The sequence below is a fragment of the Ambystoma mexicanum genome, chromosome 8 (assembly GCF_040938575.1).
Source record: "Ambystoma mexicanum isolate Mex_15411 chromosome 8, UKY_AmexF1_1, whole genome shotgun sequence".
Classification (NCBI taxonomy): Eukaryota; Metazoa; Chordata; class Amphibia; order Caudata; family Ambystomatidae; genus Ambystoma; species Ambystoma mexicanum.
The window spans coordinates 302,297,123-302,318,708 of NC_090929.1; the positions used below are offsets into that span (position 1 = coordinate 302,297,123).

General features: G+C 46.3%; 1 protein-coding gene across 1 annotated transcript in view; it reads right to left on the bottom strand.

Annotated features, from left to right (window-relative positions):
• The window catches only part of ARRDC1 (arrestin domain containing 1), a 568,041-nt gene that overhangs the window by 58,639 nt on the left and 487,816 nt on the right, over positions 1–21,586 (bottom strand). The window contains exon 7 of the mRNA XM_069609715.1: positions 7,177–7,594. Coding sequence (XP_069465816.1) covers positions 7,177–7,594 — 418 coding nt within the window. The remainder of the gene's footprint in view (positions 1–7,176; positions 7,595–21,586) is intronic.

A 21,586-nucleotide genomic window follows, 5' to 3' on the forward strand; every position in this document is an offset into this window, starting at 1 on the left:
TCAAATTGCTTCTAAGGGTACACTTGCAATGAATGCTAGAGTAGCCCCTGTGCCTAGAGTTGTGTGCCCCGAGCGTGAATGGTAATGTTTTCTTTGACAGATAAAAGCAGAGTTGAAAGCAATGTACACCCATCTGGAAATAGCCGATTTAGAGACAGGATCCCTTTTCTACCAGCAGCTAAGGAAACAGAAAATTGATCCGTTTTCCTTATTGGTTTTGTTTCATGAAGCTAGTACATCACTGCTCTACTAACAAAGTGAATGGAGGCTTCTCTCTGCTGCATTGTGTGGGTTCTGAAAGAACGCCGGAACCTCTATAGATTAACATGAAATATAGAACTACATTTTGGAGAAAACAGAGAATGTGTTCTTTACACTACCTTGTCTTTATGAATGGTTACAAATGGGTCTTGAACTGAGCGAGCTTGAAGTTCGCTGGCTCTTCTTACTGAGGTAATGACTATAATAAGAAAAGCAGTCTTGAAGGCAAGATGATTAAGACTAGCTTTATGAATATGTTCAAAAGGGGTCACCTCAAGCTTGGTAAGAATGACATTAAAGTCCAACCCTGTGGACAGAGTTGAAATTGGGGGATATGGTCTTTTGACCCCTTCCATGAAAGCTTTAACCACAGGAACCTTCCACCAAGAAACTTTACTTAGTGAGGTGGAATATACAGAGTGCTGCTAGGTGGACCTTAAGAGAATTAAAGACGAAGGCTGAGTCGAACAAATACAGCAGATCGTGAATGATAGACCGTGAACAGTCAATGGGGAGCAGTTTTGCCTTTGATATGATAGGTTATTTATAACGCGCTTAATACCCAGAAGTTTCCAAGCGCGGACTCGGGGATCGAACCTGTGTTGCTCTGTGTTGTCTTACTTCAAAGGCTAGCACGTTGCCCCTGACCTATCCTCCCGAGACAACCACAAGACAAAGCGCTTCCACTTGTTGAAAACCAATGTCTTGCGTTAGGCTTACGTGCCTCTTACGATGTCCATGCATTGTAGAGGTAAGTTTAAGTGACCAAACTCTACTACTTCATGAGCCAAACTGTCAAGTTCAGTGTTGGAGGACGTGGGTGGGGTGTTGGCCCTCGATGCTAGGATAACATGTAAGGGCTTGGGAGTTTGACTGGCAGGCAAAGTGACATTTTTGAGCAGGTATGAGAACCAAGTCTGGCAGGCGCACATTACATCTATTTGGCTCATTGTGAGAGGCTCCTGGTGCATTTGTGGATTATTTCGTTGAACATTGGTGTTAGGGGGCATATGAAAATCTCCCTAATCAACTGATCCACAGTGTTTTGCCTTTGGACTATGCGTGGGGAAACCTGGATGCATAATCGCAGCATTGTGCATTCTCTTGCCTTGCAAAGAGATCTAAGTTTGAGTTGCTCTTATTCTTTAAAGACATCGCATAAAATGTCTGACTGCCACCTGTGCTCTGAGGGAAGCTGCATGTTTCTTCTCAACCAGTCTGATACACAGATGTGTTCCCCTGGAACATGTTGTGACAGGAGGAATAGGTTTGGTTGAGAGATCAGTTCCAAATCCTTTGGGCTAATTTGGACAGACTTGGTGAGTGTGTCCCGCCTTGTTTATGTAAAACATGGCAGTAGTGACGTCTGAGGACTAGAACTGTTTTCCCCGCTAACCTATGTTGAAACACTAGTAGGACTTTGAAAACTGCCAGTAATTCTAGATGGTTGATCTGCTTCTTCGACATTGTGTCCACATTCCGTACGCAGTTTGATGGAGATAATGTGCTCCCCCACCCTTAAAGTGCTGTGTCTGTTACAGTGGCCTCTACTGCAGGGTTGAGAAAGTGTTTTCCTTTTAGCATGTTTTCCCTTGACCACCACTTCAGTGCTTCAACTAGAGATTGCGAAGCGACCGCTACATCGTCTCAGTGACCACTTTGAGACCACTGTTTCACTAGCCACGCTTGCATTGGACATATGCTCAAACTTGCGTATGGCACAAGAAAGATGCATGAAACTATCATCCAAAGAAAGCACATTGCCTTTTGCACGATTATCAGACGACCAGCCATATAATGAGGAATTTGAAACCACATGTATTGGACGGAAAGACCAAGGATCATTGTGTCCTAATAAATGCACCCAAGAATTGTTTTACCTGACTGGGGACGAGACTTGATTTTTGATCTTGTGGATTAAGAACCCCAACTGAAATAAAAGGTTGACTGTGGCCAGACTGTGTTGCTGATACATTTGTGGTGTGTCTGCTGTTAAGAACCCGTCATCTAGATTAGGGCACACTGGGGTGGATTGCCTGCACAAGTGTGCTGCCACTACTGCTAGTACCTTGGTGAACAACCTTGGCGCCAAGGCTATTCCGAAGGGAAGCATTTTTAATTGGTAGGGCATGTCACCTTTTTGGAAGCGCAAGTGCTTTCTGTGCTCTGGCAACATTGAAATATGACAGTATGCATCTTTCATATCCAGTGTTGTCATGTAATTCCCCCCCTTTTTAGGAGGGGGGATTATCTCTTGAAAGGTGGTAATATGGCATTTTTGCTGTCTGACATGTGTTTGCAGGGTGCAGGTGTAACATAGGGTGCATAGTCCCTTTTTGCTACAAGGAAGTATATTGAATAAATACCCTTGTTTACCTTGGCGGAGGGACCAGCTCTCTTGCTTCTTTTTTTAGCAGAGACTGTATTTCAGCTTGGAGAATCATCTGATGCTGCGGTGACAATTTCCTGTGTCTTGGCGGATGATAGCAAGTTTTTTTCTAGAAACTTGATGGAGTAGCTCTTGGACACAGTCGACAGCACCCACTGTTCTGTTGTGATTCCCTCCCATGCATGGGTGAATTGAGAAATGCGATCCCCCCACCCCTATCGGGAAGCATGGGATGGAACCTTAATGGGTGAGCCATTGTTTTGTAGGGTCTGCAGAGCCTCTTGTGGCTGCACCTCTAACATGACCTCTTCCTCGTTTATAACCCCTATGAAAGGTGGTTTGAAAAAGGGGTGTATTGTGAGGAATACCATGGAGAAGATGTAGCTCCCCGATCTTGACTGTGATGCTTGTGGGTAGCCTTGTCCTCGAAAGGAAGTAGGAGTGGTAAAAAAAAAACAAAAAGACGTTGAAGAAAAGGCTTTTTTGAAATTTGCCCTAATGCTTCTAAAGTTTCATGCTCTTATTTAGCATTTTCTAGAGCCTCATCCACTGTTTTCCCAAATACATTGCTCTCTATGGGTAAGTTAATGAGAGTAGCTTGAGTTTTCAGCTTGAAGCCAGAATTACAAAGCCAAGAATTAAGTTTGAGCAGTGTGCCTTGTGGCACTATCCTTCCTGCTGTTTTTTGCATCTAAAGTACTTCTAAAAATGTTCTTGCAACTTGTTTGTCATCCAACACAGTTTTCAGAATTTGAGAGTGGAAGGGTTCTGGAACATAGTCTAAATATTCCTGATAGTAGCCCATTGTGCTCTACTATAGCTTGCTAGTAGAGTTGCATTAGCAATTCTGACTTGGTACTCTGCAGAAGTTATGACCTTTTTACCTAGAGCATATAGCTTCTTGCTTTCCTTATCAGGAGGTGCTTAAGGAGACACTAGCGGTGTTCCTGCCCTTCTCCATGTGGTTGTTACCACTAGGGAATCAGGTTTGAAGTGGCCCCTTATATACAAAGGGTTGTTAGGAGCAGGTTTGAAAGTTCTCAAAACGTGGATGTACAGACCTTTTATCATTAAGAATGTCATCAACAAAATCTGCATCCTCTACAGACTCGCGAGTTTGCATTTTAAAATGATCTGCAGTTTTTTTAAAGTAAGTCATTACAGGATCTGGTTTGTCTAGAGGGGAATGAACGACTGGTTCATCGTCTTCAGGTGTTGGCAAAAGGCAATTATCTGGGTGATCAGTGGGATCATCATATAAAGTCCCCTGATCATCAATGAACACATCTTAGTCATCTTAATCAATATGAATTGCAAGGTTTAAAATTCAGGGGAGCTGAAAGCTATTTAGCAGGAGCTTGCAGCCTAGAAGAGCCTGGTTAGCTTGAGATCAACAGCTCCCAGGAGCTACCTTTGGCTCCCTATGTCAACTGATACCGAACAAACATAACTGATTTTAATTCTATGCATTTGGGGCAATCTATAAAATCAATATTAGGACAGATTGATACGACATTTAAAGCACAAGCGGGTCATAAATAAATGGACAACGTGATTATGTAGAAGTTAGATTTGTGGAACGCTATGTTCTAGCTCCTAGGTCCCCAGTGGTAGCTCCTGGCCATCACTGGTTAATGCAGGATACACATGGGCTGGTTTTAGCTCCTGCCTACCCAATCTGAATTTCGATCCTTATTTTATGAGATTATGATGGGCAGGTTCCTTTATCTAGTCTGGGCGAATTAGCTGGCGGTTCTTCCTCACCCATGTGATTGTATGTGTTTGATTGGATATTGCTCTAAAAAAAAAATGTGCAAAGAAGAAACCTTGACCATTGTTTCTATGAAGTGTGACCACAAAAGTGATGGAAGGTTTCGAATGAATATGTACCACTGGCGTTGCTCTGGGCAACCTTCCACATCACCGTTATTTAAGCCCGTCTGAGCCATTGCAAAAGGGGCCCAGCCATATGCAAATCAGTCTGATACTGCCACCAATGATAGCAGCCCAGCCCGAACTGCTAGGCCAGGTCCCCTCTGCACGGAAACAAGCAACCCCAGACATGTTTCGGCCTTGTTGGGCCTCCTCAGTGAGGTGCGCTTGGTTCCTTATGGCGCAGCGAGCAAGGGACCCACGTCTGGGCATACCCTCTCACACATAGTGAGAGGAACTGTGACCACAAAAGTGAACCCATCGTTTGTCCATGTACCTGTTCTAGGTGCATGTTTTAATGTAAAAACAATTGCCTCAGGATATGTAGAAAGGGGATTTCCCTATGTAAAGCTTCAAATATGGGGGACGAAGCTGAAGTGTAGTGTGTGTCTTGAAAAAGTATCTGTTTCGACTGCCGTTTGTGGGTTGGTAATTTGAGTGTCTTGCTACCAGACTTAGACAGTCCAGAAGGTTGTTTCGGTGCCTGTTTGGCAACAGGCATTGTTGAAACTAACGGTTGACGTTTTATGGTGGTGGGATCGCTCAGCATCTGTTTACTTTGCATGTCTTGCAGCAAGACGTGTCAAGTTTGAAGCACTGGATGTGTCTCTCTAGATACCGCGTGGCCATGTTTCAACTGGTTTGGCGAAGTGACCTCCTCCCAGCCCCCTCATGTTTATGTTTGTGTGTGCCTTTGTCACGAGGTGTGGTCTCCACAGCAGGGCTGACCGCCTCCCCTTTGGAGCAAAGGACTGGCAAGCGGGAATCCGCTAATTCTATTAGGTCTTCAGCACACAGTGCGCCGTAGCTACCCTGTTCTTCCTCAGACTCCTCCACGCTGATGGGGCTTTCTGATAAAGCCTTGGCTTGCATGGAGTAAGCCAACCACTGTTTAGTGCGAGTGTCTTTCAATGTTTTAGGACGAAAGAGTTTGCACGCCTAGCAGCATTTTTCAAAGTGATCCCTGGTAAGACCGTGGTTGCACACGCTATGCATGTCTTCCACATATTTTTTCCTATTGCAGTAAGGGAAAAATTCAAAAGGTGTATTTTCCAGATATGGAAAAAAGGGAAGGTAGACGAACTGCAAAAGGGGACTATGAATGTAGACATTTTCTAAAGGCAATGGAAGAGGTCAATCCACCTCCCTCTTCCTACTTTACAGGCCACAGCCTGGTGTAGGCCGAAGCCATTGAGGAGTTGGAAGTCTAAGACTGTCGTCGAGCTGCTTTGATTTTGATGGTAATAAATTGGTAATATCATCTAGCGCCTCTTGATCCGTCGAGTGTTGAACAATGGTGAAGCACGGAGCAATGTAAATGTATATTTAATTATTCAGTAAAGGATAGTAAGCCAGGAACTCTGCATAGAGCAACCAACCACAATGGCAGAAAAATAAAGCCGAGGACCGATGCGTGAAGGGCCAGGGGTTCAGTGCATGCCACACTAGGGATAGTATTACAAACACACCCTGTCGATGTCCATTTTAGAATTTAGAAAACAAGTCTTACACCAACCACTAGAAGTCGGCCTATGCAAAGCAGGTGATTCCACGTCGAGTCTGAAAGGCAAGAACTTGTATTAGAAGTCCTGATTTACTATGGAAATATAGGCATTTCCAGTGAGGCTCCCAAATCAGGACAAGGTAGTCTTCTTTCAGGTACCACCATTGCTTTTTAGGTACTGCTGTACAGCTGGAGGAAGCTCCGTAGAACAACCCTTGAAGAGGCCCTGGCAAGTTTCCTCCCACTAGGGGAGGGAATCAGGGTTACTGCTTTTTTGCCTCGATCAACACAAAATATGCCAATAATCCTGTCTAAAGTCCAAGGACTGATGAAAGGGCTTTAAGCCTGCTTTAATCAGTACCTCGAAGGATCCAACGGCTTGGGTGGATGTTTTGTGCTTGTTGAGTTTCTTGTCAGGGGAAGCATGAAAAAGATCCCATTAATCCAATGGAAGATTCAGAAAGCAGCCATGAACCTCCTGGGTGAATTTGGTACAGTGCATCCATGCAACCCATCTGCACCCAGAGCCATGTCTCTACTGGCCGTGTCCATATGGTGAACAGAGGCCCTAAGCATAACCTGTACAATCCTTTGTTTTACCACTGCCAGGAGCGTGTCTGCATTGGCCTGCCTCCGATGGAGGAAAGTACAGACAAACCTTTCCACCACACGCTTCCAGATGCTTGTGTACCCTGTTGAGCAAGGTGGGTGAGGAAGACTAAGCATTAGACCATACAGGTTTAGCCTTCAAGGATGAAGCTGCAACAACGGAAGGGTGGTTGAGCGATGTCCCATTGCCTATTTCTGTGAAATGCATATTTGTTAAACGTGTTGCTGTTGTTAGTGTAAGGAGCTATTTATTGGGACAATCAAGTAGGACTTGAAACATTCTGGTATCACCTTCATGCAGACATGTCTAAAAATAGGTTGTCTGGACACTTCCAGTCCCAGGTTTGGGGAATTGCAGTCGGTCTTAGAACTCAAAATACTTAAATTGAATACAGATTGAAAATTGTACTGCAAGAGAAAGCAAAGGTATTTTTGCAAAGAGAAAACATATAGTCTGGCATATGAGAGTGGTCTCGCTTACCATATGGATATCCCCATGTGCTGTATTCTGGGGGTAGGATGAGTGAACTGGCAGTAGACACTGGTACAACCGCTCCTTCAGCATAGTACGGGACTGTTGCTCCTGTTGACAGGCACAAGGTAGGGTGATTGGGGGAGCTGTTCGGGTCAGTCTCAGCCCTATTTTCTGGGAAGTTTAATCCTGGTGCATAGCTGAAGGGAGAATACTGTTGTTGAGAGTGACTCTTGGTGGGTATGGAAACATTGTCCATGGGGTGATAACCCCCAGCAACATCCTCGTCCTCTGGTGGTGCAGATGGCATGACAGCAGAGGTTAGGTGTGGGATGGAGCATGCTGGAGACATAGGCAAACTGTTTATAGCAATATTTCCAATAAATATTGGTAGGACCAGTGAGACCTCTGGGCTCTTCATGGAAACCTGATGGATAAAGAAATGAAAGACTTGTAAAGAAAGAAAAGTGGAAATCGTTGCAACCATATTTTTACAGAAAAAGCAGCCGAGAACCACTACTGGATCCAAACACTAAGCAACAAAGATTTTATTTTGAGGCAGGTTTTGTCATTGTACTTTTATTGCATTTATAGAGCGCTCAACACCCAAGCGCTTTACAGAGCAAACTACAATACATACAAATGAGTAATGAAACCAAAATTAATAGGAAAGAAGATTACTTTAGATGAGTTTTGAAAAGAGAGAAAGATGAAATAGAGCTAAGGGGGAGCGGCAAGGCATTACACTGCCTAGGTGCAAGAAGAGTAAAGTAATGGGAGGGGTTGCAAGGAGGCAGTGGAAGAGTTAGAAGATAAAGAATGTGAACAAAGAGCGCATCTAGAAGAATATAAAGAGAAGACGGAGCAAGGCTATAGAAGCACTTAAAAACAATACAAAGAAAATTCAAAAGTGAGATTCAAAGGATATCCATTCAAGAGTGTAGAGCAGATGAAATAGAGTCACGAGAAGACAGCACAAATAGACGAGTGATGAATAGAACTAAGGAGAACATGAGTAGGAGGAAGACCGAAAAAAAGAGGTTACTTACCCCTGTTAACGTTCTTTCGATTGGATGTTCGAAAGATATCATCTTTGATATATCCAATCTCCCGTATTAGGGAGAGTTCTCAGAAATGTGCTAAGTCCCCTTTACCTTAGAGACCCCCCCCAGCAACTTTTCCGGATTTCGAGGGCCTGAATTTTTAACATTGAGAGAGTGAGAACCTTTTTTTCCCCCCACTCTCTTGTGTATGTTAATGTGATTTTGAACTCGGTTTTGGTTATGGAGCCTGACAATCTCCATAGGCATCATCTTTTACATTATGTCACATAGAGCCTTTTCAGATTTCGTAAAGGTTTAAATATCTTCTCTTGGATAAACGCCTGTTTCCAAGAGCAGTAAAGTGAAATAGACTGATTACACTTATAACTTTCTAGACCCAGTACACACTATCTTACAATAGGGTGCTGGAGGGGTTCCTTAGTATCCCCCTTTGTCAAGATTCTCATGTAACTATTTTATGTTACCCTTTCCTCACTGAATGGCTGGTGGCAGTGGTTTACTTTCAACTACCGTGTGCATTTACCACGGGCTGAGTTTGCAGCTGCAGTAGAGCACCCAAGGGTGCCATTTTTGTCAAAATGGCCCCGGTCTTTTTTCACCATTTCTTTGTGGAAAGGTCCTTCTTGAGATTTACTCTGCGTGCCAAACCAGGTTGGTCCCTTTGTTCATTTTTGCCTTTGGCGGGATTCATGAGTGAAGCCCGCCTCTTGCTCCAAGGTGTCTGGCGGGGGCAGGAAACAAGGGAAGTGCCCGAAACTCCCTGTGCTTAGTCTCCTAGGAGACAGGAATGTATTCTTAGGTTATTGGCAGACTGGCTGTCCGGCAAGGACAGCCACCCTGCTGGGTAACCAACAGCTAGGCTGGAATGAATGGGAGAAACCTGCATTAAAGGTGATGCTTTTTGACTTGGAAGGTGGAGTCTACCACTGGATAAAGGAATCCAAAGAACTTGAAGAGGACGCATGGTGCAACTCCTGGACCGTTGGTTTGCCCAGTGAAGCTCTGCTGCTGTGCTGAAACTCCAATATCGTCAATTAGAGAAGCCCTGCAAGGATGACTTCTCCCCTTGAATGGGTGGGACCAATCAACTCCAAAGTAAGACACCTGGACATCCGCTTGGAGCTGGTTGAATTTCCACTGCAGTCGCTACTTGAACCAAATAGCCAGGGGGAGGAACACCAGATCATGTGCGTTGCTTTTAAACTGGCCAAGAGCTCCGGGAAGATCCTCCGGACTCCCAGGAAGCAGGACTGACCGAGCCTGAGCCCCAACAGAGTGCAGGACTCCAGATGCAAGGAAAGCCCATCTCGACAGTCAGGAACCACGGTGTTGCTATTTGCAGTAGACACGAGGAGCCGAAACACTGAAGTGCCACTTGTTTGAAGATTTCCGGTTGCGAGCGGTGACCATGCCATTGTAGTGTAGGAGTCCCCAAAAGTCCTCCCTCTTGTCCTCACTTGTCCCCACTGATGAGGCCCAGGATCTGCAGAGCTGCACATGAACAGAACTCATCTGCTGCAATTTTCTTCAACCTAAAAAGGTACTGTAAATTTTGAGAGATCTTACCTCTTGCTGTGCCACCTTGCTTGTCCTCAGAGACTTGTCTCAGTTGCCTCTGCAGAGTTGCTAACAGCTTCTTTACCTCACAAGCTGAATCAGCTTGCAACTCTACTTTGAATTTCTTTTTATACTACAAAGACTTCTAAAACATTGTGCAAGACCTTTACTTACCTTCAGTTCACCTAGACTTTTGCCAACTTAACATTGGCTGGCCGGCTCCCTGAATGACTCTTCTCTGCTTAGATGTTGTGTCTGTGTAAGTTTATTTGAATACTGGTCGCTGAAACTCTGTGCAACTCCTACTGCTCGCATTGACTCCTCTTAAGATAAGCCTGGCTGCTCAACACGCTACCAACATGTGTAGTATAGAGGTATACCAAAGGTTGGGTTCCTATTGCCAGGAGGTCAGGGTTGTTGTAGTTCACCCAAAGGGTACTGCATACAATCATGCCTAACATCCCGCTTGCAGCTTCATAAACTTTTCAACAGCAGAGGGTGATGTGCATCAACTCAAGGTCCCTTGGCGGCTTCCATCCCGCTCTCGGCCGTGAGACACTGGTATAAGCCGCCTCAGTTCATGTTTTGCCCTCTTTATGCAGTCCTCTCGAAGGTCAAAGAAACCCAGACGTTTAGAGGGAGATGTAAACAATGGACATTGCCCCCAAAACAGGGGTAGACTGGAAGAGTGATGTGGACTCCATGGCAGGAACATCCATCAGAAGAACAAGTTAATTACCAACTGGTAACGTTCTTTCGATTGGATGTTCCTCCAACGTATTCCTCATTTTAGATGTATTCCATACAGCTTTAGCTGCTTCGGCAACATTTTTCGGCAGAGGGCGTCGAGTCGACGGTCCCTCGAAGGTGATGTCATCGGGTGTATCAGTAGCATGCGCGGCGCCCGTTGGCCTCAGTTCTGTTTTTCCCGCTTCACTATTGATTTTGCACTGTGTAGATTGTGCCAGCAGACAGGTATTCACCTTGCAAGAGTTGAAGTGGCAATAACCCGGAAAACCTGCAGAGGAGTAGGCTGGGAGGGCGATGAGGAATACATTGGAGTAATATCCAATCGAAAGAACATTACCAGTTGGTAAGTAACTGGTTCTTCTGGTAGATGGTGTTCTCCAACGTATTCCTCATCTTAAATAGACTCCCAAAGCAGTATGGGCAATTTCTCTGGAGGAGGTTTTAGATTTTTCGATACCCTTAGATGGCTGAATATAGTACTGCTTTACCAAAATTCAGCTCCTTAGACTGGGAAGCATCCAGACTATAGAATGTGGAAAAGGCATGCAGTGAAGACCAAGTTGCTGCTTCACAAATGGACCTTATAGGAGCACCTCTTTGTAGGGCTGTCGAAGAGGCGATGTCTCTGGCGGAATGAGCCCTTAGACCTTCTGGTGGGTCTTTTTGTGCCAATCTGTAGCATTCTGAAATGCAAAGCACAATCCAGCGTGATATTGTTTGCTTTGTTACGGATTGACCCAATTTCCTTCCTGTGTAGCCGATAAACAGTTGATTGTCCACTTTAAGCTGGGAAAGCCTAGAGATGCAAAAGCTTAAAGCTCTTCTTGGATCCAACCTGTGTAATCTTTCCTCCTCCTTAGTAGGATGAGGTGGAGGATAGAATGCGGGTAAGACAATTTTCTGAATTAAATGAAAATCGGACACCACTTTAGGTAAAAATGAGGGTTAAACCCTCAACACAACTCTGCCCTTATGGAACATAGTATAGGGTGGCCCAGAAGACAGTGCCTGCAATTCGCTCACTCTTCTTGCAGATGTTAAAGCAACTAGGAAAGCAGTTTTCCATGTCAGTAATCTTAATGGACAAGTGTGCAAAGGCTCAAAAGGAGCACACATTAAGAATTTTAGGACCAGATTGAGATCCCAAATTGGCACTTGAAATGGGTAAGGAGGAAACACATTAGCGAGTCCTTTTAAGAATTGCATTACCAAAAGGAATTTTGAAAAAGGAGCATTCTTCCGACGAGCGCTTGAAGATGGAAAGCGCCGCGAGATACCCTTTAATGATTCCAACATTTAGACCTCTATGTGCTAGGGACAGGAGGAAGGACAGTACTTCCGGAATAGAACATAGAAAAGGATCAACATTCTTTCCTCTGCACCAGTTGCAAAACCTTTTTCCAACGGCAACGGTACAGAGATTTTGTTGCTGGCCTTCTTGCCGAAAGCAACACCTCCATGACATCATCTGGAAGGTCCCAATCCTTGTATCTCAGCCTTTCAGATACCAAGCGTGAAGGTTGAGAATTTTGACCTCAGGATGGAGAACCTGACCCTCCATTTGAGAGAGAAGGTGCTCTCTCAGATGGAGAACCTGACCCTCCATTTGAGAGAGAAGGTTCTCTCTCTCTGAGGAAGACGTACCGGGGGACAGATGGACATGTCTAGAAGGTCCGGGTACCACATTCTCCTGGCCCAATCCGGGGCAATTAGGATCATGCAGTTTTCGAACCGTCTCAGTCTCCAGATGACCTGAGGAATGACAGAAATCGGAGGGAACGCGTACAATAGTGGGAAATTCCACTCCAACATGAACGGGTCCCCTAGGGCTCCTCTTGGGGGAAATTCCCTTGAGCGTTACCTTTCGCACTTTCGGTTGATTCCGGTCACAAACAGGTCGACTTGAGGGGTTCCCCAAAGGGCGAAGATCTCCTGAATGACTTCCTGAGCCAGTTCCCATATGTGGGACACTGTGCTCTGCCTGCTCAGAGCATCTGCCGTCATATTCTCCTCCCCGGCTAGATTAACTGCTGTTAGAGATTCCTTCTTGAATTGCCCAATACCAGAGCTGCATTGCCTCTCTGCAATGAGGTAGTGACCCTACACCACCTCTTGTTTAGATAATGCATGGCCACTGTGTTGTCCATCATTATCAAGATATTTTTTCCTCTGACAGATGGTAGAAAAGCCTTCAGCGCTAGTCTGATTGCTCTCAGCTCTAAAAGGCTGATGTGTAGTTTGGACTCCAATGGAGACCAATGACCGCTGATTGTCAGATCGTTGGCATGAGCTCCCCACCCCATGAGTGAGGCGTCCGTCACTACTGTGATCTCCGGCCATGGTTGCCAAAAAGGTTCTCCTTTCAGGATATTCTCTGTACAAGTCCACCATAGAAGATCTTGTCGAACCTTGTTCGGAATCTGGAGAAGATCCGTCATTTGACCTGAGAACTGAGACCACTGAGTCTTTAGAGCCCATTGAAGGGATCTCATCGTCAGACGTGCCTCCGGCACCAGGAAAATGCAGGATGCCATGAGGCTGAGTAACCTTAAGAATGTCTTGAGCCCTCAACTTGGGAGACAAGCTCTTTCCCAAGGATGTGTTTAAGACAGCCCCTATGTACTGGAGCTGTTGGGAAGGTGTCATTTGTGACTTCTTGAACTTGAAATTGAGGGAGAAACCCAGTTTGTGGAGGAAGCGGCAGGTGACTTTCAGATGATCCAAAGCTTGTTTGGCAGGACGTGCCCTGGTCAACCAATCGTCCAGGTAGGGGTAGACATGAATCCCCCCCTCTCCTGAGGTGCGCTCCTACCATTAACTTGGTAAAGACCCTCGGGCGGAGGTTAATCCGAATGGCAGGACTCGAAACTGATAGTGCGAGTCGCCAACTATGAACCTCAGGTATTTTCTGTGCTTGAGATGAATTGGCACATGAAAATAAGCATCCTGGAGGTCCAATGACACCAACCAATCCTGAAGTTGCGGGGCCTGAAGGATCTGAGAAAGAGTAACCATCTTGAACTTGTCCTTGCTGAGGAGCTTGTTGAAGCCTCTTAAATCCAAGATGGGTCTCAGTCCTCCGTCCTTTTTGGAGATGAAAAAATACGGGGAGTACGATCTTGTTCCTTTCCGCTGCAGGTACTGTTTCTATAGCACCTTTCTCCAGCAGGGTTATAACTTCCTGCTGTAGGAGCGGGTATGAAGACTTCAAAGGATGCCTCCCTGGTGGATTGCTTTGAGTTTGCGTTAGAAAAGGAAGGCAGTGACCTTGGGCTATTTCTAGAGCCCAAACATCTGAAGTAATGGCTTGCCATTCTTGCAGATGCTGTGACAGCCTGCCTCCCACAGGTGTCTTGTGATGCAAGTCCTCAAGTGGTTTTGTGGCGGTTGCTGCAGCCGCTGATGGAAAAGAGGCTGTAGCTGGAGCTGGCTTTGCATGTTTTGCTCGTCCACCGTGAGACGCCTTTCTCTGGCCCCTTTCACTGGCCATTCCTCTCGCCTTTCCATATGAGGAGTAGTAACGATAGGATCGTCCCCTCCAAGATTGACCAGGTCCACGAAAAGGCTGAGGTTGCCTAATGGCAGTTCCCAAAGACTTGGCAGCTGCTTTTGAGGTCTGCAACCTGTCAGGGCTCTCGTCAGCCTTGCTGCCAAAAAGGTGAAACCCATCAAAGGACATGTTCAGAAGGCGGTTCTGCAAGTCTGGTGCGAAACCCGACCTCCATAATCACGCAAATCTGCACATTACCGTGCTAGTGCCCATGGACCTGCTCACACTACCTACAGTGTCTCTAACGATGGCTACGAATCCTTCCCTTTCATCCCCTTCTGGTATGTGCTCCGCCGCCATCGCAATGCACTCCCACAGAGTGTACGAAAACTTTGCCAAGGCACATGTGGAGTTGGCGGATTTTAACGCCATACTCCCAGCTGAATACACTTTCCGTGCCAAGCCATCCACACACTTCTCGTCCCTGCCCGGAGGGATTGAAGGGTATGCCAGTTTGTTAGATGCTGTGGCTGCCTGTATGACCACTGGCGGAATAGAATCCGGAGTCTCCCAATTTCTGGCCACCCTATTTTGCAAGGCTACGTGAAAAGGTAGCACTGGGTCTTCAGTAGGACCATGATCCAATATGTCTGTTAGATCATCTTGGATGAATTGGGCTGGTGGTCTGGCCGATCCTAAGTATCAACCACCTTTGTCATTAACTGACGGTATGATGGACTGGCATGTTCTCCTGGTTCTGGTCTACCAAAGTCATTTTCAGGAGATGCCTCAATGCCACTTGCATTGTGTAGTGATTCAACCAGATCCCTCATCCTGCTTTCTTCTGAAATCAGGCATTCTGGGACATTTGGGGTGCCATATTCCAGCCCAAAAGGTACATTCTCCTCATCAGATTTCTCCTGCTCCTCAAAAATGGAGGCCAGGAACTTGAAGAATTCCTTCCTAGGAAGAGGTTTGAAAACCTTTTCTGGGAGAGGTGGAGTATTAATGGGTCCTGAAGGCATTACAGGTCTTGTAGCCTTCTCTTTCCCTTTTTCTGGCTGACTTGGTCGAACTGGAGCCTTTGGCGCTGAGGGCTTCTGGGTCGACAAAGGCGTCGACTTCGAGGCGCTCTTCGAAGACTTGCCCTTCGAGCTGCGTTCGGTCTCGGACGGCGTTGGTGACCTCGAGCGGTTGACTCGAGCGGCTTTTCTCGCTCGGCGTCCTAGAAGGCTCTCTATCCTTCCTCTTTCGATCACCCGGGCTCAAGGGCGCGCGATTGTCATGCGATGATGCTCCCGGCCAGCTTCCAAAGAAGGCGCGGACCGAGGCTTTGCTTTTTCGAACACCTCCATCATTTTGACCCCGAATGCTTCCCATTCTTCGGATGACTAATGTTTAGTGGGACATTTCATCCTTTTTGGGGATTCGTCCGAGGATGAGGTGGAGGAGGACCTGTGGTGTCGTTTTTTATTTTTTTGTCGAAGATGACGAGCGATGGGTATAGCTTCCGGATCTGGACCGATGCCTTTCGCGTCGAGGAGACTTCTAATGGGACCTCGACTCGATGCTAGAGGCTTTACGGTCAGATTTACGACCTACCCGTAGTTTTCTCCTCCTCTCTCTTAAGGCCTTCCCCGTCATCGCCTGACACTTTGTACAGGCCTCCATGTTGTGACCTTCCCAGAGGCACCACAAACACTCTCGGTGCGGGTCTGTGATAGACATTTTTGAACCGCACGATTTGCACTTCTTGAAACCCGATCTCAGGGTCGTAGTCGGCAACGATGACGAGGACATATTTGCTTATATTTACTATTCTCACAGAACACGAGACGCACCAAATCTCCAAAGCAACGTATACTGCGGAAAAACAGAACTGAGGCCAACAGGCGCTGCATGTGCTACTTATACACCCAATGACGTCACCCTCGACAGAGGCCTTTGAGGGACCATCGACTCGACATCGATGCACAGCGCCCTCTGCTGAAAATGTTTTCTGAAGCAGCTAAAGCTGGATGGAATACATCTATGATGAAGAATACGTTGGAGAACACAATCCACTCGAGAGAATATTACCAGGGGTAAGTCATTTGTTGTTCTAATAGATAGTTTCCCCCATGGATTCCTCATCTCTGATAGGCCCCCATAGCAGTTTGTAGATGGTGGTGGGAATAAGGAATTTACTATTGATTTATGCTGCGGATAACAGCTTTGCCAAATTTTACCTCCTAACCGGACAGAATCAGGTAGTAATGCTTAGTAAAGGTGTTCAGCAAAGACCTTGTTGCAGCACTGCAAATATCAAGCATGCCTCTTTGAAGAGTAGAAGTAGCCACCCCTCTTGGAAAGTGCCCCCAAACCGTCAAGGAAATCCTTGCAAACCAAAATGTAGCATTAAGTGGTACACAAAATGATCTATCGAGATCAGGTCTTTTAACAGCCCGTCCCAACCTATGACCTCTATAGCCCACATAGAGCCTGTCATCCTGTCTGACTTTAGCCAACCTTCTAATCTAAAAGCTCAACGCTCTCTTTGGATACAAGCGATGCAGCCTTCTTCATCCTTGAAATGATGAGGTGGTGGATAAAAGGCTGGCAAAATAATATTTTATGCTAGGTGAAACACCACCTTAGGCAGAAATCAAGGGCGACCCCTCAAAACAACCTTCTAAAAAGGTAGTAAACTGGTTTGCAAGACAAAGCCTGAAGTTGGCTCACTCTGCAAGCCAAAGTAATCGCTGTGAGAAAGACAGTCTTCAGAGTCAACATCCTAAGTGGACACTAATGAAGAGTCTCACATGGAGTTCCCATTAAGAATTTCAACACCAAATTAAAGTCCCAAACCAGAACTATAAAAAGGAACTGGTGGAAAGAGCAGGGATGTCATTTAGGGGCTGCCAGGGGTCACACCTGCGACCGCCGAGGCCTCACCTGCTACCTCTATGGTCTCCCTTGCTACCCTTAAAAAATAGCTATAGCCATTAAGAAAGCTCAGTGGGTTGAGCTCTTGCTGCTGCATTGTGTGTGTGATCTGCAGGTTCGACTCCCGGCAAGGTCAACTCAGCCTTTCATCCTGCTGAGGTTGATAATTGAGTACCTCCACAAGTTGGGTAATATTGTATGTATATTTGTTCTATATGAATCGCTTAAGCACAAGTGCTATATAATAACACATTGTTGAGCCTTGGACGTCTGCTTGCAATCACAGTAATTTGCTATGGGCCTATAAGCGCTGTATTAATGATACATATGGTGATCCGTTCTTGTATAAATGTCTATCACTTTGAAGTGATAGCCATATTTTTCATAGTGTACTTAGAAACAATGCTATGTGATGCCACTTCCTGTATTGTCAAGGGGTGAAAGGTTGTGTTCCATTGCTTCCCATGAAGTCACTTTGGGGTGGGGTCAAATGACATCACTTCCTGTGATTGCATCAGAGGTCAAAGGCCGCGTGATGTCACTTGCTACCCCTGGCATTTTGGTGAAATGACGTCTCTGGGAAAGAGGTGAGTCAGTCCCTTCGGGAACTAGATAACAGTGGGAAGTTTAAAATAAGAACCTTGGTCAGGCGAGTGCTTGAAAATGGATAGCGCCGCCAGATAATCTTTTGCAGTGGAAACCTGTATCCCATGATGGGCCAGATTTAACAAGAACGATAACACTGATGGTGTGTCACAAGTAAAAGGGTCTATATTCTTAGATCTGCGCCAGCTCAAAATGTGTCCCAACAGCATCGGTATAGTGCCTTTGTTGATGGCCTTGCCGAAAGCAACACCTCCATTACGCCCTCGGTGTGCCCAATCTCTGTATCTCAACCTCTCAAAAACAAGGCGTGAAGGGTCCTAGTTCTGCTCTGTGGGGATGACTAATTGGAGGGCAGATGGACAGGTCCAGAAGGTCCTGGTGCCAGGTTCTCCTGCCTCAGTCTGGAGTAATCAGGATCATGGATTTCCTGAACTTCCTCAACCTCCCAATGACGTTAGGGGTGATGGGAACTGGTAGGAACGTGTATACGAGAGGAACCTCCCAGTCCACTACGAACATGTCCCCCAGAGCTCCTCCCTGAGAAAATTCACTGGAGCAGAACAGGTCGCATTTACTATCGACATTGGATGCAAACAGAGCCACTTCAGGGGTTCCTCAAGGGTGGAGATCTCTTGAAGGATTTCATGCACTAACTCACACTCGTGAGAGACGGCTCTGCCTAACAGGAGCGTCAAACGATGTATTCTCTTCTCTGGCTAGGTGAATGTCCAATAGAGAGACTCCTACGTGTAGTACGATATGATAGGTTATTTATAACGTGCCTAATACCCGGATGTTTCCAAGCGCAGACCCGGGGATCGAACCTCTGTGGCTCTGCGTCATCTTGCTTCAAAGGCGAGCACGTTGCCACTGAGCTATCCTCCCGAGACAGCACCCAAAACCAGAGCTGCATTGCCTCCATGATCAGTGGTAGCGACCCTCCACCACCTCTTTCTGGAGGTAATGCATGGCCACTGTTGTCCATCATTATGAGGACGTTTCCCCCGCCCCCGTACAGAGTGCAGAAAGGTGATCAGCGCTAGTATGATTGCCCTCAGCTCCAACAGGTTTATATGTACTTTGGACTCCAACAGAGACCAATGTCGGCCGATTGTCAGATCAGCCATGTGAGCTTCCCCACCCCATGAGGAAGGAGTCCGCGACTACTGTCAACCCAGGCCATGGTTGCCAAAACAGGTTCCCCTTTTTCATCACATTCTCCTTGCAGGCCCACCACAGGCGATCCTATTTGACCTTGTTTGGGACCTGAAGGTCCGTTATCTTGCCGGAGAACTGAGAACATTTGGATCTGAGGGCCCATTGTAGAGATCTCATCCTCAGACAGGCCTCAGGCACTAGGACAATACAGGATGCCACGAGACCAAGCAACCTTAGCAAATTGAAGGCCAGAAGATGTTGGGCATTCTCAAACTGGTTTAACATTTACAAAATACATTGAGCCCTTACTTCGGGTGACGCTCTGATAAATTGAAGCTCTTGAGAAGGTGTCATGTGAGACTTCTTGAAATTGAGTTAGAAGTCCAGTCTGTGGCAGGTGATGCCATCATGTTCCGGAACCTGTTCGGGAGAACAAGCTCTGATCAGCCAATACTCCAGATGGGGATAAATGTTAATCCTTCGCCGCCTTAGATTTGCTGCCACCACTGCCATCAGCTTGGTGAAAACTCTTGCGGCGGAGGTGAACCCAAATGACAGAACCCGAAATTGAAAATGAGAACTGCCAATGGTGAACCTAAGGTACGTCCTGTGCTTGGGATGAAATCCATTACTCACTGTAGTCGTATTTCTGGTGCTTGCATCTGCTTAGATTCACATGCTATGCATAGGCCGACATCTATTGGAAGCTGCAGATTATTACAGTTGTTTTCCAAACTCAAAAATGGACGTTGAAATAGGGCATGCCAGTAATACTATCCCTAGTGTGAAATTAAGCATCTTGAAGATAGACCATTCAATCATGGGGTGGAAGGGCTTCGAAGATCTGTGAAAGATTTACCATCATGAACTTGTCTTTCCTGAGGAACTTGTTCAAGCATCTGATTTTTGGTTCCTCTCCGCTACGTGTACCATTTCTACTGTACGTTTCTCTAACAGGGTTTAGATCTCTTCCAAGAGGAGCAGACCTGGATCCCGCAAGGATTGGTTGCTTGTTGGACAATCTGGAGGCAATTTCTATAACAGGAGATAACTATGGGCTACCGTTTGCAGTGCTTAAGCATCTGAAGTAATGCTTCACCATTCTTCTAAATGCTGTGTTAGTCTGCCTCCAACCACAGTCCTGTGGACCAAGGCCTCAATGGTTTTGGTGTTGTGGCTGCTGCAGAGTACAAAGAGGCAGAGATTGTGTGGGTAGCTTTACCTCCACATCCTCATGAACCACGAGGAAGTCTTCTCTGGCCTCTGCCCCTTGTTCTTCCAACTGAACAGAACCAAAAAGGAACAACCCCTCCAATTTCGAGAGGCTATATGGGTTTGTTGTGGTTGGTGAATCGCTGCTCCCAGTAAACTTGGCAACTGCCCTGGAAGCCTGCCGCTTCTCCAAGCATTTGTCGGCCTTAGAGCCAAACGGCTGTGAGCCATGGAAAGGCAAATCCAGCATCTTCACCTGAACATCATGGGGCAAACCCTGACGTGCACAGCCACACAAATCTAGTAACAGTGCTTGCTGCCATAGCGTGACTAACGCAATCAGAAGACTCCAGACCTGACTGCAGAGACTAGCACATTGCATCCTTGCTATCCTGAATGATTTTGAGGGAGCCTAACCTCTCTTTTCCCTCAGGAATGTGTTCAGGAGACATTGCTACAACCTCCCACAGAGTAAACAAAGGGCATACATAGCATTAATGGATTTAAGAGCCATGCTGCCCGCCGCAAACACCCTTTCCCCCCAGGGCGTCACATTTTTAGTCATCCCTATCTGGAGTGATTGTCATGTATGCAGCTGCCTTTGAGGTGGATGTGGCAGCTTGAATAACCAGACTCCTAGAGTGCCAAACACTAGGCTAAACCGAGGCCTCTCCTCCTTGAAAATAGGGCCCAGGACAAGGGCTTAAAAACTTTCAACGATTCTGTTGAAGATGTCCATGGCTTGGACGTTGAGGAACTCGATCATGCATCGCTCAACGGAGCACAGGAAAAAGGCTGTTGCTCCAATTTGTCTCAAGTTGTCAAATCGTTCAACGCTTATCGAGGCAGCTTCATGGACTTACTGCCCAGGCTCATTACCACGTGAGCAGCAGTTTAACGACGCCCTGTCGGCCTCACGATGAGCGATTGGGTCAGAAGCCTTCATCAGTTCTTTCGAAGGGGCATGTGTAGCAGTCTTCGTGACCTCCTAGCATCTGGAGGCAAAATTCTTCCCAATCTGCTTTAGATGCTGATTTGCTAGGAAAACATACCCTCTTCCCGTTGAGCGAGGAGTCGGACAAAGTTAAACTGGTGCAAAGACGCCGCTTCCTAGACTAATGAGATGTGTCAAGAAACACTCCTTGATCTTGAATGCTTAGAGTGCTTTTTAGCTCTCAAGAGGTGAAATATCCCCCAAGCTTCTCACGTTGGTCAACCTGTTCTTTGACAGTGTAGTCAAAGGAGATTTAGACGATGTCCTACCTATGTCAAGTTTACCCTTCGAAGCTGCAATGGTCGACTGGCACGAGCCCAAGTAATCAAACTCATGGCCCACCTCTAGACACCAGAAGCATAGTCGGTGTGGATCCATGATGGACATTTTCGATACAGTTGATACACCTCTTGAATCCGGTCTTTGGAGTAGACATATCGAATACTTGGAGAAAATGCAGTAGTAGAGAATCGATGAGGCATTCGAAGCGTGCTGTGCATGCATAAAAACAGAACTGAGGCACCAGGCACAGTGCATGCTAGTTATCCCAGCATCAACGTCACAGCCGAGCAGGATGGTAGCCGCAGAGGCACCCATGGCGCCCTCTGCTGTTGAAGTCTCTGAAGCTGCAAGCAGGATATCAGATATATCAATGATTCAGTT